Source organism: Lethenteron reissneri, unplaced genomic scaffold (assembly GCF_015708825.2).
Source record: "Lethenteron reissneri isolate LAM-NWPU_2019-01 unplaced genomic scaffold, ASM1570882v1 scaffold_82, whole genome shotgun sequence".
In the NCBI taxonomy this organism is placed as follows: domain Eukaryota; kingdom Metazoa; phylum Chordata; class Hyperoartia; order Petromyzontiformes; family Petromyzontidae; genus Lethenteron; species Lethenteron reissneri.
Genome location: NW_026892351.1, coordinates 237,086 through 253,400, shown reverse-complemented (window position 1 = coordinate 253,400; position 16,315 = coordinate 237,086). Strand labels below are relative to the sequence as shown.

At 44.2% G+C, this 16,315-nt stretch overlaps 1 protein-coding gene across 1 annotated transcript; it reads right to left on the bottom strand.

Annotated features, from left to right (window-relative positions):
- Window positions 1-10,604: 10,604 nt before the first annotated feature.
- Window positions 10,605-15,570, bottom strand: LOC133340150 (uncharacterized; the record flags this gene model as incomplete). Its single annotated transcript, XM_061548218.1, has 5 exons — window positions 15,441-15,570; window positions 13,266-13,351; window positions 12,792-12,886; window positions 11,007-11,615; window positions 10,605-10,703 (listed from the first exon to the last, which is right to left on the bottom strand). Coding segments are annotated over exons 1-5 (942 nt in total), but the record flags the coding sequence as incomplete, so codon positions are not given.
- Between the last annotated feature and the right edge of the window lie 745 nt (window positions 15,571-16,315).

Genomic DNA, 16,315 nt, shown 5'->3' with positions numbered 1-16,315 from the left:
AGTTTATCCACTAACAAAGACACTTACTTGTTGATGCACGGCGTATCGATGTCCCTGTAACCCGTCTGAAGAGATCGCCACGAACTCTCCCGAAGCAAAGTCCCCAACCAGTCGCCAAGCAATCGTGCTCGCCAGGCTGGGTGTCGTGGAAGAAGGGTTATCTGCAGAGCGGGGAGTCGAGCGTCTATGCTCATCAAAATCCCTCTCGAAATGCCCTTGAGGTCTGATTTTAAGCCCTTTATAATTCCGCTCTAGCATCCAAATTCTTTGTTCTCGACTTGGCCTATTATGGAATTTGCATTCAATTGTTAATTTTTACATTAACAATCCGCATATCTAGCAACATAATACGTATGTACATATCACTGAATAATTGTACACCTCCGTTTGAATACGGATGTGCATCTCTATGCATAATTCCATGATTCGTGTTAATTTGCTAATATTCACCCCCCAATGTCCTCTAAACTGCTGCAAGTTTAGAGGATGATAAAGTGACATACAGTCTGAAGTATCAAAATTGGTGATCTCGAGCTTGATTTGGAATAAGATGTGCAAGTTTATACTGTACTGACTTTGTTTTATAAATATATTTAAGTACAATCGTGTTGAGCGGGGTGTTTCTAGAAAACGAGTGTTTTATATTAAAAATTCTGCCATTTGTTCGTGTAGTCGAACGCAATCCCTTTGTACTTACACTGCTGTGTATGTCCACTCGTGTGTGGGTGTGTGTACATGAGAGTGCATGCGTACTCGTGTATGATTATGTATTGGAACAAACAAATTATTTTTATATTGTGTCGTACAAATAATTGAGGGGCAACGTGGTAGGAATGCGCCACCACAACAGGGAACTACAGGGATGAGACTCCCCGCTCGTGGTGCTAAATGAATGAAAACAGCGCCACTGAGCAGACAGAGCCCCGCCCCTACAGCTCGTGAGTGTGATGTAGTGAGTGTGACCAGCGGCCTGCCACGATGCTGCCAGGTAAGGGTAAACTTGTGTGATGGAGATGCTTCACCTGAAACTCGCCTCCACACGTGTTCGCTATGAACATTGTAGCAATAAGGGACGATCAGTCATCTTTAACATAGCATGTCTTTATTGTTCTGCAAGTATATTTACGTTAAAACTCGTAAAAACACATGCACACTCGTGTGTGAATGTACAACGCTGTATATACAGTCGTGTTTGGATGCACACTCGTGTGTGTATGTCTACCCGTCCGTGTTTTTTTAAAGGAAAATATGGTAGCAATAACGTACGATCAGTCATCTTTAAAAACAAATCAGGTCTTTATTAATCTGCAAGAAAACTCACGTTAATACTCGAATCGAAATCTTTATTAATACGCATGCTCAAACAGGAAAGGAACAAGGCAAATTATTTCCCAATAGGAATTCAACAGTTAAAAGATATTCTTAAAATCAAACACGTTAACGTCGATTTCCCCTTTGACGTCCTTTTGCACTGAAGCCATTCGTCCAAAGTATAAAATTGTTGTCATTCTGAAATCAGTGAACACTGGAACTTAAAAGGAAGACATTCATCTGAACACATTTTAGAGCATTCACAACATCACTCTAGCTTGAAGTCCTAGAAATCACCGAAAAAATAGAGAGACACGAATATGACTCTCCAGCCACTCCACTACATAAAGCCATCTCTCAGAATGCAACTGCATGGGGTCGAAAGAGGAATTTCGTTTGGGACTCATGACAACATGTTTGATTATGCCTGTGAAGTGTTGCTGACCGTGAAAATGCTTCCAACACACAGAGCAATCAAACGGTTTTGTTAAAATAATAACACTAGCTTGGAGTAGTGCTGGAAATCACTGATATAATCAATTGCACCTAATAAATTGATCTAACAGAGACACAAACGTGCACATTCCAGGACTTTACCAGAATAATTCAATACTTTGATTATCCAGCAACTCCAGGAGCCATTTCTCATTATCAACCCGCATGGGGTCTAAAGAGGAATTGTCGTCAGGACTCAAAACATCCACGCATCTCTCAGGTTCCACCATGCATAGGTTCGAAAGATGGATTTTTTTCAGGACTCATTGCAGCATTTTGTTTTTCACCTTTTGATTTCACTTCCCTATCATTGCGGATCTTCTCATGCTTGTTTCGGGGTGATGACCGTGTGAAGATCTGACTTCCTTGCAAATGCCTTCCCACACACAGCGCAATTGAATGGCTTCTCGCCCGTGTGTGTATTCTGGTGACTTTGAAGATTTTTTTTCAGTGAAAATGCCTTCCCACAAACAGAGCAATTGAATGGCTTCTCGCCCGTGTGTGTTTTCTGGTGACTGTTAAGAGTTGATTTCCGTGCAAATGCCTTCCCACACACAGAGCAATTGAATGGCTTCTCGCCCGTGTGTGTCTTCTGGTGCCTGTGAAGATCTGATTTCCGTGAAAATGACTTCTCACACACAGAGCAATTGAATGGCTTCACGCCGGTGTGTGTATTCTGGTGAAATTGAAGAGATTGTTTCAGTGAAAATTCCTTCTCACACACAGAGCACTTGAACGGCTTCTCGCCCATGTGTGTTTTCTGGTGACGGTTACGATTTGATGAATCTGCAAATGCCTTCCCACACACAGAACAATTGAACAGCTTTTCACCCGTGTGTGTGTTCTGGTGAGTGTGAAGATTTTGTTTCAGTGAAAATGCCTTCCCACAAAGAGAGCAATTGAACCGCTTCTTGTCAGTGTTAGTGTGGCGCTGTGGAGAGTTTTTCTGCTCCATGTGACTGATTCTTCAGAGCAGAGAAACTGTCGTGGGTGTTGTTGAGAGTTAAAGGCACCCTCTAAGGTGCGTGGATGTGTGGCTTAAATCTCCAAGAAGCAAACTCTTACCAACGTCTAACCGATACACAGTAAGTCGGACTACACACGCGATTACCAGTTTATCCACTAACAAAGACACTTACTTGTTGATGCACGGCGTATCGATGTCCCTGGAACCAGTCTGAAGAGATCGCCACGATCTATCCCGAAGCAAAGTCGCCAACCAGTCGCCAAGCAATCGTGCTCGCCAGGCTGGGTCTCGTGGAAGAAGGGTTATCTGCAGAGCGAGGAGTCGAGCGTCTATCCTCAGCAAAATCCCTCTCGAAATGACCTTGAGGTCTGATTTTAAGCCCCTTATAACTTCGCTCTCGCATCCAAATCCTTTGTTCTCGACTTGGCCTATTTTGGACTTTGCATTCAATTGTTAATTTTTACATTAACAATCCGCATATCTAGCAACAAAATACGTATGTACATCTCACTGCTTAATTGTACACTTCCGTTTGAATAAGGATGTGCATCTCCATGCATAATTCCGTGCTTCGTGTTAATTTGTTAATATTCACCCCCCAATGTCCTCTAAACTGCTGCAAGTTTAGAGGATTATAAAGCGACATACAGTCTGAAATATCAAAAATTGGTGATCTCGAGATTGATTTAGAATAAGATGTGCAAGTTTATACTGTACTGACTTTGTTTTATAAATATATTTAAGAACAATCGTGTTGAGCGGGGTGCTTCTTGAAACGAGTGCTTTATATTATAATTTCCGCCATCAACTTTGAATGATCATCTGAATGGTTTAGCTTGTAAGCGTAGTTTATTATAATGTCCATATTAAAGGTTTTTTGGGTTAGATCGCTTAAATATATAAATGTGTCGTTGAAACCCGCCACCACCCGACAAAGCCAACTAGATATGGTTGTCACGTAAACAGAACATGCAAATTTGTCACTAGCACAGCACACCGGTGTGTTGGAGAGCCAAGCCGCAACATTTACAATCTGAGTACGACGTTTCGCCTGTAATTAAAACTAGCTTCATCAGTCGACAGCCAGATTTGGGAAGTCTCACTGTTTTGTTCCTTATATAGAAGCATAGATGTGTTGACCACGCAGCGGGGCATCTAAGATTCATATCGTCAGCTTAACCTGTGAAAATAATGACAAAACCCCGCTATACAAGTATACTACTGTTTGTATGTACATGGATCTGTACTTCTGTGTATGTCCACTCGTGTGTGGGTGTGTGTACATGGGAGTGTTTATGTGTACTCGTGTTTGATTATGTATTGGAACAAACTAATTAGTTTTTATATTGTGTCGTCCAAATAATTTAGGGGAAACGTGGTAGGAATGCGCCACCACAACAGGGAACTACAGGGATGAGACTCCCCGCTCGTGGTGCTAAATGAATGAAAACAGCGCCACTGAGCAGACAGAGCCCCGCCCCTACAGCTCGTGAGTGTGACGTAGTGAGTGTGACCAGCGGACTGCCACGATGCTGCCAGGTAAGGGTAAACTTGTGTGATGGAGATGCTTCACCTGAAACTCGCCTCCACACGTGTTCGCTATGAACATTGTAGCAATAAGGGACGATCAGTCATCTTTTACATAGCAGGTCTTTATTGTTCTGCAAGTATATTAACGTTAAAACTCGTAGAAACACATGCACACTCGTGTGTGAATGTACAACGCTGTATATACATTCGTGTTTGGATGCACACTCGTGTGTGTATGTCTACTCGCCCGTGTTTTTTTTAAAGGAAAACTATGGTAGCAATAACGTAGATCAGTCATCTTTAAAAACAAATCAGGTCGTTATTAATCTGCAAGAAAACTCACGTTAATACTCGTATCGAAATCTTTATTAATACGCAGGCTCAAACAGGAAAGGGACTTGGCAAATTATTTCCCAATAGGAATTCAACAGTTAAAAGATATTCTTAAAATCAAACAAGGAAACGTCGATTTCCCCTTTGACGTCTTTTTCCACTGAAGCCATTCGTCCAAAAGTCCAAGCCATCAAACACAGGAACAACGAACGTGCAATCCACGCACACTCTGAAACTTATTATTTGAAGGTAATTAATGTATTACACAATCATGAAAATTAAAGAACATGTTTAAAATATTGAGCAAAGTTGTGGTCACAGACTTTCTCCAACTCCAGCTCAACAAGACCACTTAACCACTAGAGTAAAATTCGGAATTGAACCACCTCACAACCACTGCACATGACACCACATCAACAAGTAATCCGATAAGACTACAAAGCACCACCTTAACGTGACGAAGTCTAGAATAAACCTCAACACTCAAGACACGGAAATCACAAAACACCACGACAAAATTAATAACAGAAATGGGCAAATCCTAAAACAAGACGGCACACCCAGATCAGGAGCTGTGAGAAAATGACAACACATGGCAACTTATACCATAAAGACCACACATTTAACAGAGACAATGATCCAACTTGGAGACGAAGCAATGTATCGAAGCATAAAATTGTTGTCATCTTGAAATATGTGAACACTTCTGGAACTTATCAGGAACACTTTTATCTGAACACAATGTAGAGCATTCACAACAGCACTCTAGCTTGAAGTCCTAGAAATCACCGAAAAATATATATAAGAGAGAAGAATATGACTCTCCAGCTACTCCACTACATCAAGCCATCTCTCAGGATGCAACTGCATGGGGTCGAAAGAGGAATTTCGTTTAGGACTCATGACAAAATGTTTACTCTTTGTTTGATGATGCCTGTGAAGTGTTGCTGACCGTGAAAATGCTTCCAACACACAGAGCAATCAAACAGATTTATTAAAATAATTACACTAGCTTGGAGTAGTGCTGGAAATCACTGATATAATCAATTGCACCTAATTAATTGATCTAACAGAGACACAAACGTGCACATTCCAGGACTATAACAGAAGTACTCACTACTTTGATTATCCAGCCACTCCAGCAGCCATTTCTCATTATCAACCTGCATGGGGTCGAAAAAATAATTGGCGTCAGGGCTCAGTACATCCAGCCATCTCGCAGGATCCAACTGCATGGGGTCGAAATAGGAATTGTCGTCAGGACTCATTACATCCACTACATCCACGCATCTCTCAGGATCCACCTGCATAGGTTCGAAAGATGCATTTTTTTCAGGACTCATTGCAGCACTTTGTTTTTCACTTTTTGATTTCACTTCCCTTTCATTGCTGATCTTCTCATGCTTGTTTCGGGGTGATGACCGTGTCCTCTCCAACGGAGAACAATTGAATGGATTCTCGCCCGTGTGTGTTTTCTGGTGCCTGTGAAGATCTGATTTCCGTGCAAATGCCTTCCAGCACACAGCGCAATTGAATGGCTTCTCACCCGAGTGTGTTTTCTGGTGACTGTTAAGAGTTGATTTCTGTGCAAATGCCTTCCCGCACACAGAGCAATTGAATGGCTTCTCGCCCGTGTGTGTTTTCTGGTGATTGCGACGAGTTGATAAATCTGCAAATCCCTTCCCACACGCAGAGCACTTGAACGGCTTCTCTCACGAGTGTGTTTTCTGGTGCTTGTGAAGATATGCTTTACGTGCAAACGCCTTCACTCAAACAGAGCAATTGAATGGCTTCTCACCCGTGTGTGCGTGGCGCTGTGGAAAGGTTATCTGCTCCATGTGACTGATTCTTCAGTGACAGTCGCGGGTATTTTTTAGAGTAAAATGCACCCTTTAAGCTGCGTGGATGTCTGGCTCAAATCGCCAAGAAGCAAACTCTTACCAACGTCTGAGACACAATAACGTCTCGTAAGTCGGACTTCACACGCGATTACCAGTTTATCCACTAACAAAGACACTTACTTGTGGATGCACGGCGTATCGATATCCCTGTAGCCCGTCTGAAGAGATCGCCACGAACTCTCCCGAGGCGGAGTCGCCAACCAGTCGCCAAGCAATCGTGCTCGCCAGGCTGGGTCTCGTGGAAGAAGGGTTATCTGCAGAGCGGGGAGTCGAGCGTCTATCCTCAGCTAAATCCCTCTCGAAATGACCTTGAGGTCTGATTTTAAGCCCCTTATAACTTCGCTCTAGCACCCAAATCCTTTGTTCTCGACTTGGCCTATTATGGACTTTGCATTCAATTGTTAATTTTTACATTAAGAATCCGCATATCTAGCAACATAATATGTATGTACATCTAACTGCATAATTGTATACTTCCGTTTGAATAAGGATGTGCATCTCCATGCATTATTCCGTGCTTCGTGTTAATTTGCTAATATTCACCTTGATTGTTCTGACGCGCTCAAATCAACAAAAGTACTTCAATAAATTTATAAAACAAAGTATAAACTTGCACCTTCAGTCTGCATTTCCCTGGTAACGCATTTGAACTGGCAGCATTTTGCAGCATATTGCAGGGTGAATATTAGCAAATGAATGCAAATTATGCGGTGAGATGAATATATGTATTCAGGCTTAAGCTCAATGGCAAGATTAGCGAAGCTCTCTTGCTAAATATGCAGATTGTAAATTCTAAAAACAAAAAATGTATTTAAAGATCATGAAATACAAAGTCGAGAAATTCATATTTCATTAATGCAACATCATTCCAAACGACCCCACCATTTCTGTGCTGGTGTAATTGCCCCAATTTGAATGATACCTGTGACTTGCAGCTTTCCACACCTTACGCCACGCTCCCACGCCCCCTTCATTCGTTTTTGTTCCTCAAAAGGAGGCACTCCCTGTTTTTTGCCAAACCCCTGCCACGAGTAAAGTTTTGCAAAAACAAACCCCTTCCTTCATTGACGGTCTCGGACGGTAACGCTGTGGTAGATGTGAGCAGTTTCCCAGAGGGAAGGCTCGTAGCCACCACAGCGGCCCACGAGGTCTCTGGACGGGTGCGAGTGGCTGGTAACCCCTCAATATTCAATGCAATTACCTTAAAAACCCGTCCAAAATATTAAACACGTGCAAAATATTGAACACAAACACACTGGTGTATATACACACCGAAGGTCGTATGTTACAGACCAAAAGGTGACGATTGTTTTTTTTGCGTAACTTTATTATATACCACGCTTATAGGCTAAACCATTCGGATGATTGTTCAAAGTTTTTGACTAAAATTATAACAAAACAAACTCGTTTCCTAGAAGCACCCCACTCATCATGAGTGTCTCTAAATGTATTTATAAAACAAAGTCAGTAGAGTATAAATTTGCACCTCTTAGTCCAAATTAAACTGGACAACATCATTTTGATTCTTCAGACTGTATGTCGTTGTTTAATCCTCTAAACTTGCTGCAGCTTAGAGGACATTGTCGGGTGAATATTAGCAAATTCACAGGAAGCACGGACTTATGCATGGAGATGTACATCTTTATTCATACGGAAACGTACAATTATGCAGTGGGATGCACATACATATTAAGATTTAATTACAATGGCCAGATTAGATAAGCTATGTTGATTGATATACGGATTGTAAATGTAAAAAAAATTACAATTGAACGCAAAATCCTTGATAGGCCAAGCCGTGAACAAAGGATTTGTGCTTTCTAACAGCACTTGCCCCAAAAGTCTCTTGAAGGCTATATGGGTTAAATTTCGATCCAAATCTTTCTTGACTGCAGGGATTCATCTTCTTGGTTCTTTCGGTAAAGTCGTCACGTAGAATGGAAATATTAAAATAATAAAAATAAAACATAATAAAATTATTCTCACGACGTTTCGGCCACAACGCAAGCAGCTGTCCTCAGGTGAAGAACAGGTCTGTCAGAAAGACAGCGTATCGGTTTTTTTGGTCTCTGTGTGTGTATCGACATGCTTCTGGGTGAGTGTCTGTGTGAGAGACACTGATCTATCAACGCTGAGATCCTTAATGCTCCCCCCAGATTTTACGATCTCACGTTGTTCGTAATGACTTCGTCAGACACTTGGACAATTCCATGCAATGTGTGTGTTTTATATTTGTATGTGGATAGTAACGATAGTGGATGTACATTCACTCTGAATCTTTACTTTGTCGTTAAAAAGGACGGGGTACACATTGTTATTAAACTTCACATCTACCCTACCTCCATGCCGAAAAGCCACTTCAGTTGTAATACAACTGCAACGTATTTGATTCATAAACCCGCATGTTCAAATTTTCACAACATTTTAACCCGTGTTGGGATGTCGCCATCCTGCCATGGAACCAATTATCCATTCGTGTCTCTAGCAGACCATTGCAAGCCTTGTGTTAGAGAATGGCCCACTGAAGCTGATATCACAGAACTAATTCTGAGTACACTTCAAGTGCCCTCTGGTCCACATAGTAAAAAGCAGGACCCTCCCACCTGTTCTTTAAGTAGGAGTAACGTCTCTCATATGTTTGTCCTTGTGTAATGACAGGGTTACACCTGTTGACATGACAAAGTGACACCTGCTGTCCTGGGAAGGCATTGACGGGTACAGGCACAGAAGTAACAGCCAATCAGTGAAGGAGGCATATCTGGGGCAAAGCAAACAGGTGGGGTTAGCCGAAATGCTCGGGGAATCTGCTCGAAGGTTCCACGAAAGGGCGTGGCTGGAGGCGGGGCTTAGGCACACCTGGGGGAATATAATGGGGAGTGGAACCGGAGCTCGGGGCTCGTGTGGGGTCCTGGGTCCTGGCTGTGTCGCTGTTCACCAAAATCTCTCTCCGTTGTCCGGCCACGTGGAAGATCTCCTGAATGATTACATCGCCGTCATCATCATGCCGCCAGCCAGCGGCGAGACGAGTGAGGGCGAGGGGACCACGCTGAGTGATCGACTCTGCGTGCAGCCAGTAGAGGTGTTATTGCCGAGAGTTCTATTCAGTGAGAGTAAGAACCAGTGTTGGCCTGTATTGTGCCCACTGTGAGAAATAAAGAAGTACCCTCTATGTGACGTGTCGTGGAAGTCACTCATTACACTTGTACTGCCACACACACAGCTGGGACACCTCACATCCGAGCCAAGGCACATTTACCCAACACAGACAGCACTTGCAAGCAATTCAACGTTATGTTGTGTCATCATGGGTTTATTTCACAAAGTTTATATAGTACCAGCAACAACAATGGTATTGAATCTTATTCTTTACAGGAGTGGCTCTGGGGCTTGCCACGTGGCAGGTTTCGTCAATTGTCTGTACAAGACCCCTCTAGCTCTCTCGTCCTGGGTCAGCTGCCCCTTCCATGTCCTGGAAACCATGGCAAGGTCACCCCATGAGGACTGCCTGGATGAAAACCAGCATGGAAGGGGCCCAGGATGGGGACGGCTATGTTTTTTGGCTAGTCCCGTGTGTGTTTGTTGTGTGAGGTGTCTTGATAGCAGTCGTTCTCCACTGTAGTCCTGGCATCTGCTGCTCAGATTCCTTCCACAGCTGTGGTCCCAGTGGCACCGTCTCTCCGGCGAACCATGTGGTGTGTGTGTGACGAGTATCACGGGGTGTGTGGGTGAGTGGGTGGCATGTGTCACGGGGTGGGTGGATAGTCTGGTGATAGTGGTCATGGTTGGCAGCGATCCACGACCACAACAACCACCCCTATTGTGTGGTGGACATGCCACCACAAAGCAGCACGCGGCGGAGGAGTGAGGTGATCGCTCTCGCCACGCGAGCAAGGCCCCCTCGCTTCCTCTTCTTTCCCTGCATCACCACCTCCACCACCTGCACCTCCTCCACCTCCTGCTTTGTCTCGTCCTCCATCTCCTCTTCATCCTCCACCACCATCTTCTCTCCCTTGTCTGTTCTCCATTCTCTCCTCCTGTTCCTCCTCAACCTCCTCGTCCTCCACCACCTCCACCTTCTCCTCTTCGTGTTCCTGTTCCACCTCTGTCTTCTTCTCCATCTTCTCTGCTTGGAAGCACTCTTCTCCAAAGCTTGGAGCAATCGGGCCCTGCACAGGAGTGGCAGAGGTGGATGCGGTGGCGGTAGACGTGGTGGCGGTGGTGGCGGTGATGGTGGTGAATGCAGTGGCGGCGGCAGCGGTGGCAGTGGTGGTGGTGGCGGTGATGGCGGTGGCGGCGGTGGCGGCGGCAGGGGTGGCGGTGGTGGCGGCGGTCGTGACGATGGTGGTGATGGCGGCGGCGGCGGTGGTGGCGGAGATGGAGGTGGTGGCCGTCGTGGCAGTGGTGGTGGCGGTGGTGGCGGTGGTGGAGGTGGTGGCGGTGGCAGTGGCGGCAGTGGTGGTGGTGGTGACGGTGGTGGCAGTGGCGGCAGTGTTGGCGGTCGTGACGGTGGTGGCGGTGGCAATGGCAGAGGTGGCGGCCGGTTTTGTGGCAGTAGCGGCAACGGCGTCGGTGTCAGTGGTGGCGGTGGTGGCGGTGGTGGCAGTGGTGGCGGCGGGTTTTGTGGCAGTGGTGGCGGTTGTGGCCGTGGTGGCGGTGGTGGCCGTGGTGGCGGTGGTGGCCGTGGTGGCGTTGGCGGTGGCAGGGGTGGGGGTGAAGGTGCCGGCCGTAGCGGTGGTGGTGATGGTAGCAATGCTGGCGAGGCGCTGCTCCTGCTCAAGGCGCTTCTCCTCCTCGACGTGTTTCACGTTGTCGAGACACTTCTCCTCCTCCTCCAGACTCTTCTCCTCAGCACACTTCATCTCGCGATGATGCTTCTCATCAATGAAGTACTTCACTTTAATGAGGCGCTTCTTGAGGAGATAATCTCGGAAGTACTTCTCCTCTGTGCGGCACTTCGCCCTGGCAATGCGCTGCACCTCAAAGAGGCGCTCCTCTTCCATGGTGCATCTTTCTTTGCCAAGGTTCTTTTCCTGGAGATGCTTCACCCCGCTGACGTCCTTCAACTCTCCAATTATCCTCTGATCAAGCAAAGATAAGCAAAGGAACATTCAGACATGCACATGCAAGCAAACATTCATACCCACAGGCACGAAAACGTGGACGTGCACATAAACCCAAACAAAAAAACATACACATGTATATACAGATGCAGCCACCCACATTCAGTCACTCAAACTTGCTTAGTACACACTTGAATATACACTATCACCTACTGTTAACAGAATGCCTTATCCATCAATACTTGTATTACATTGTACGTGTAATACTAACTCCTAAATATCCCAACTCCTATAGAATCAAAATACATGTCACATCCTCATATATCCTCACAAACCCCATGCATGCACTCAAGACTTTTCTCGATTGTGACGGTTTCATAGCAAATGTTGGCAATAATCATCACTGGCAATAGATTTCACAGAATGTCCCAATATAAATATCTGGAAGCCCATACTCTGGACAAACTTCACTGCAGCGCCCATAGTGGGGAACTGGAATGGCAACTTGCAATCAACTCACAGACATAATTCATGTGACTGCCTGATATCATTCTGTCTTCATTGGTAATGGCCACTTCAAGTGCCTGCATGACTGGGATGATGAAGAGATGCGGTGATGGTGTCGGGACATGGTGTTGTGATATGGAGAGGAGAAGTAATGGAATGTTCTCGAGAGATGGTGTATTGTGATGGTATAGAGGCACGATGAGGCTCTAATATGGTGTATTGAATTGATGGTCGTGTAGTGTGATGAGAAAAGTGATGGGGAGACTTGGTGTCGTGATATGTTGGTGTGCTGGTGAGGTGACATGGTGTGCTAGTTTTCGAGACAATGTCGTGTGTTTTAACCCTACAGACCCCATACACATCGTGCTCTCTTCTAGCCCCGCCCCCTCCCCCAATACGTTCCATTCATTGGCTACCACATTCTGATAAGCTCCTCCCCCCTCCTCCCTCCTTAACTTGTATTTAAGAACTTGCATCTTGGAATCCCTGCCTCACTTTATACAGCAAATTCAGCTGTGACGGTCCCACCTGGGACGGAGACTTGTGTTGCCTCCGAAACGTCGTGATTTTTATTATTTTATTTTTATTTATTTTAATTTCATTTTATACCTACGTGACTTTACCGAAATAACTAAGAGTATGAATCCTTGCAGTCACGAAAGCTTCAAATCTAGAACCCATACACACCTTTGGTGAGCGATTCTTGTAACTTTGGCCTGGGAAAGGGTCCACCTTATCCATAACGTCCCCCCACGTGGTCGACTGGCACGCCGACTCCCGGGCTATGAAGAAAAGAAAATGCATTCCAAGGACGAGTAATGAATTAGAGAACGAAGTACATTGAATTTCACAGAACTACTTTTGAGATCCCAGTAATTACCTCTTACCACACAACAGGACCTGCTATTGAGAAATAGTCATCACACGGCATTCAAACTTTACAAGTCATGTTTTTGTCGGCATTTTGAGACCGTAAATTACCTAAGCTTGAGAACCGAGTATGAACGAAGATGGCAGAAACTCAAATCTAAACCCATCCTATTTGCCACACTCGATCATTACGTCTTCCCATTACCACCAAGCCATGTCTACGAAAACTAATTTATCAAGGAGCCTCCTCCTCCGCATATAATCCATGTGATGCAGGTATCTGGGACTTACCCTCATAGTCATCCAAGATCTCAGCCCACGTGATTTGTCTGTCCATGTTGTTGGGAAGGAGTAGATTTTGTTTGAAGTTGGATGGCCTGGGGAGGTTGGAACAATGCTCAGATTTAGCAAACTTTTGAATCACTCATCCTCTTAATTAATACATATTTGACCACTCATTGTACCAATCCAATCACTATCGTGACTATACTCTTAGGTTTTTTTTCGGTAAAGTCAGGTAGGTAAAAATAGATAAATAATAAAAATAAATAATAAAAATTATATAAATAATAATAGAAATAAAAGAATAAATCACGACGTTTTGGAGGCAATACAAGCTTCCTTCATCAGGTGTAAAGGCACAGCAAAATAACTGTAGTTAATAACTGTAATTACTGTAGTTATTTTGCTGTGCTTTTTTACACCTGATGAAGGAAGCTTGTGTTGCCTCCGAAACGTCGTGATTTCATATTTTATTTCTATTATAATTTATATTATGTTTATTATTTATTTTTTCCTACGTCACTTTACCGAAAAAAACCTAAGAGTATGAATCCTTGCAGTCACGAAAGCTTTAAATCTAAAACACTATCGGGACTTTTTTGTTGTTGCTGCTAATCCTACATAATGCACGGGCATAATATGACTTTGATACCCCCCACCCCCCACCTCCTACGCATTTCACAAGTAGTGACTAATCCCATATCTACATTTTCCATAAATATGCTAAAATTCTGTTGATATGCAAATATCTTTGTCAAGGCGCCCTTCCCCCTCTAACCCAGCTTAAATATACGCTGCCAAGCTTGGTGGTGTTCATTCAGACGCTGTCTTTTCGACAGCCCTGTTCTTCACCTGAGGACGGCTGCTTGCGTTGTGGCCGAAACGTTGTGAGAATTGTATTTTATTATGTTTTATTTTCATTATTTCCCTTCTACGTAACTTTACCGAAAGAACCAAGAAGACTATCGTGACTGTTGCTTTAAAAGCCCACTCACTCGCTTGTTTGCCCACTCATGTGTGCGCCCGATCACTCACTCATCCACCCACACGAACATGTTTATTCCAACTGCCTATTTCATTAAACATAATCACCAGACTTAACAATTATATTTCACCTCTAATCTAGACATGCATGTTCATGTACAGTCCATTTGTATTAATCGACTGCTTGATTAAAGACCCATATGCCTTGTAGGTCATTAGGGTCATATGACCATACCTAAATAATTTGTTATAACCCGAGCATGACGTCGTAGGTCACTTGATGTCAGAGGTACCACCCATGTGGCTGTGACATCACAGATTGGAGGCAACTATGGCAGTGGCTAGGGTCTGAACTTAAAGGCAGACTCCTCCCAAAATGTTGAATAAAATTCAGTACATATAATGTAGGACACAATTGTACCAGCAATCAGAACATAATAATTGTACTCTTAGGTTTGTTTGGTAAAGTCACGTAGGTAAAAATAAATAATAATAAAATAATAATATAATTAATTTTCGATTTAAAGCTTTCGTGACTGCAGGGATTCATCTTCTTGGTTCTTTCGGTAAAGTCACGTAGAAGGGAAGTAATAAAATAATAATAATAAAACATAATAAAATAAAATAAATCTCAAGGCGTTTCGGCTACAACGCAAGCAGCCGTCTTCAGGTGAAGAATGAGACAATAACTTGGCAATAACTTGGCATTGTCTCATTCTTCACCTGAAGACGGCTGCTTGCGTTGTAGCCGAAACGTCGTGAGAATTATTTTATTTTATTATGTTTTATTTTTATTATTTTATTACTTCCCTTCTACGTGACTTTACCGAAAGAACCAAGAATATAATTAATAATAGAAATAAAATAATAACATAATAATAATATAATAAATCACCTATGTGACTTTACCGAAAAAACCTAAGAGTATGAATCCTTGCAGTCACGAAAGATTCAAATTGTAGATATGTTATTCATATTTTATGATATTTAAACGGGTTAGTTATGCTCGTCTTAAATTCTGACTCGCCTGGGGTCTTAACAACGACAGTAACAGCAACATTTCAGGGCATGCCAAGTAACCTATTTAACAGTTCTAATTTGATTGCAGAAAATCTACATATAAACATAAAAAATAATGAAGCTTGTGGTCAAAATGTAAAATAAAAAGAAACCACATTCATCGTCAACAGGGTCGCTCACCTCGTTGAGGATTCGCTCTCAAAAGGCTTCTTCTGCTGCTCCCTCGTGTGCATTCCTCTCCACTGTGGGTGGAGGCGTGGCTGTGACGTAACAGAGGTGACGTCACTAGCGCGAGGCTCCGCCCCCCACGAGCCCGGCTGGCGCATCACGTGGTGCAGTGCTGGTTGTGCGCGGGACCGGAAACAGCAGGTCCTGGGTTCGACTTCAGACTCCGTGGTCAACACAGCGAGGGTGAGTGAATGGGTGAGTGGGTGAGTGATTGAGTGAGTGAGTGGGTGAGAGATTGAGTGAGTGGGTGAGTGGGTGAGTGATTGAGTGAATGGGTGAGTGGGTGAGTGGGTGAGTGATTGAGTGAATGGGTGAGTGGGTGAGAGATTGAGTGAGTGGGTGAGTGATTGAGTGAATGGGTGAGTGGGTGGGTGAGTGAATGGGTGAGTGGGTGAGCGATTAGCGATTGGGTGAGAGACGGAGTGAGTGGGTGAGAGATTGAGTGAGTGGGTGAGTGAGTGGGTGAGTGGGTGGGTGAGTGGGTGAGTGGGTGGGTGAGTGGGTGAGTGGGTGGGTGAGTGGGTGAGTGGGTGGGTGAGTGGGTGAGTGCATGGGTGAGTGAATGGGTGAGTGGGTGAGAGATTGAGTGAGTGGGTGAGAGATTGAGTGGGTGAGAGATTGAGTGAGTGGGTGTGAGTGAATAAGTGGGTGTGAGATTGAGTGCGTTAGAGCTTGAGAGTGGCAGAGTGAGTCAGTGAGTGTGATAGAATGAGACAGTGAGTTAGTGAGACAGTGAGTTAGTGAGACAGTGAGTGAGTGAGAGACAGTGAGTTAGTGAGAGACAGTGAGTTAATGAGAAAGAGAGAGTGTGGCAGAGTGAGTGGCAG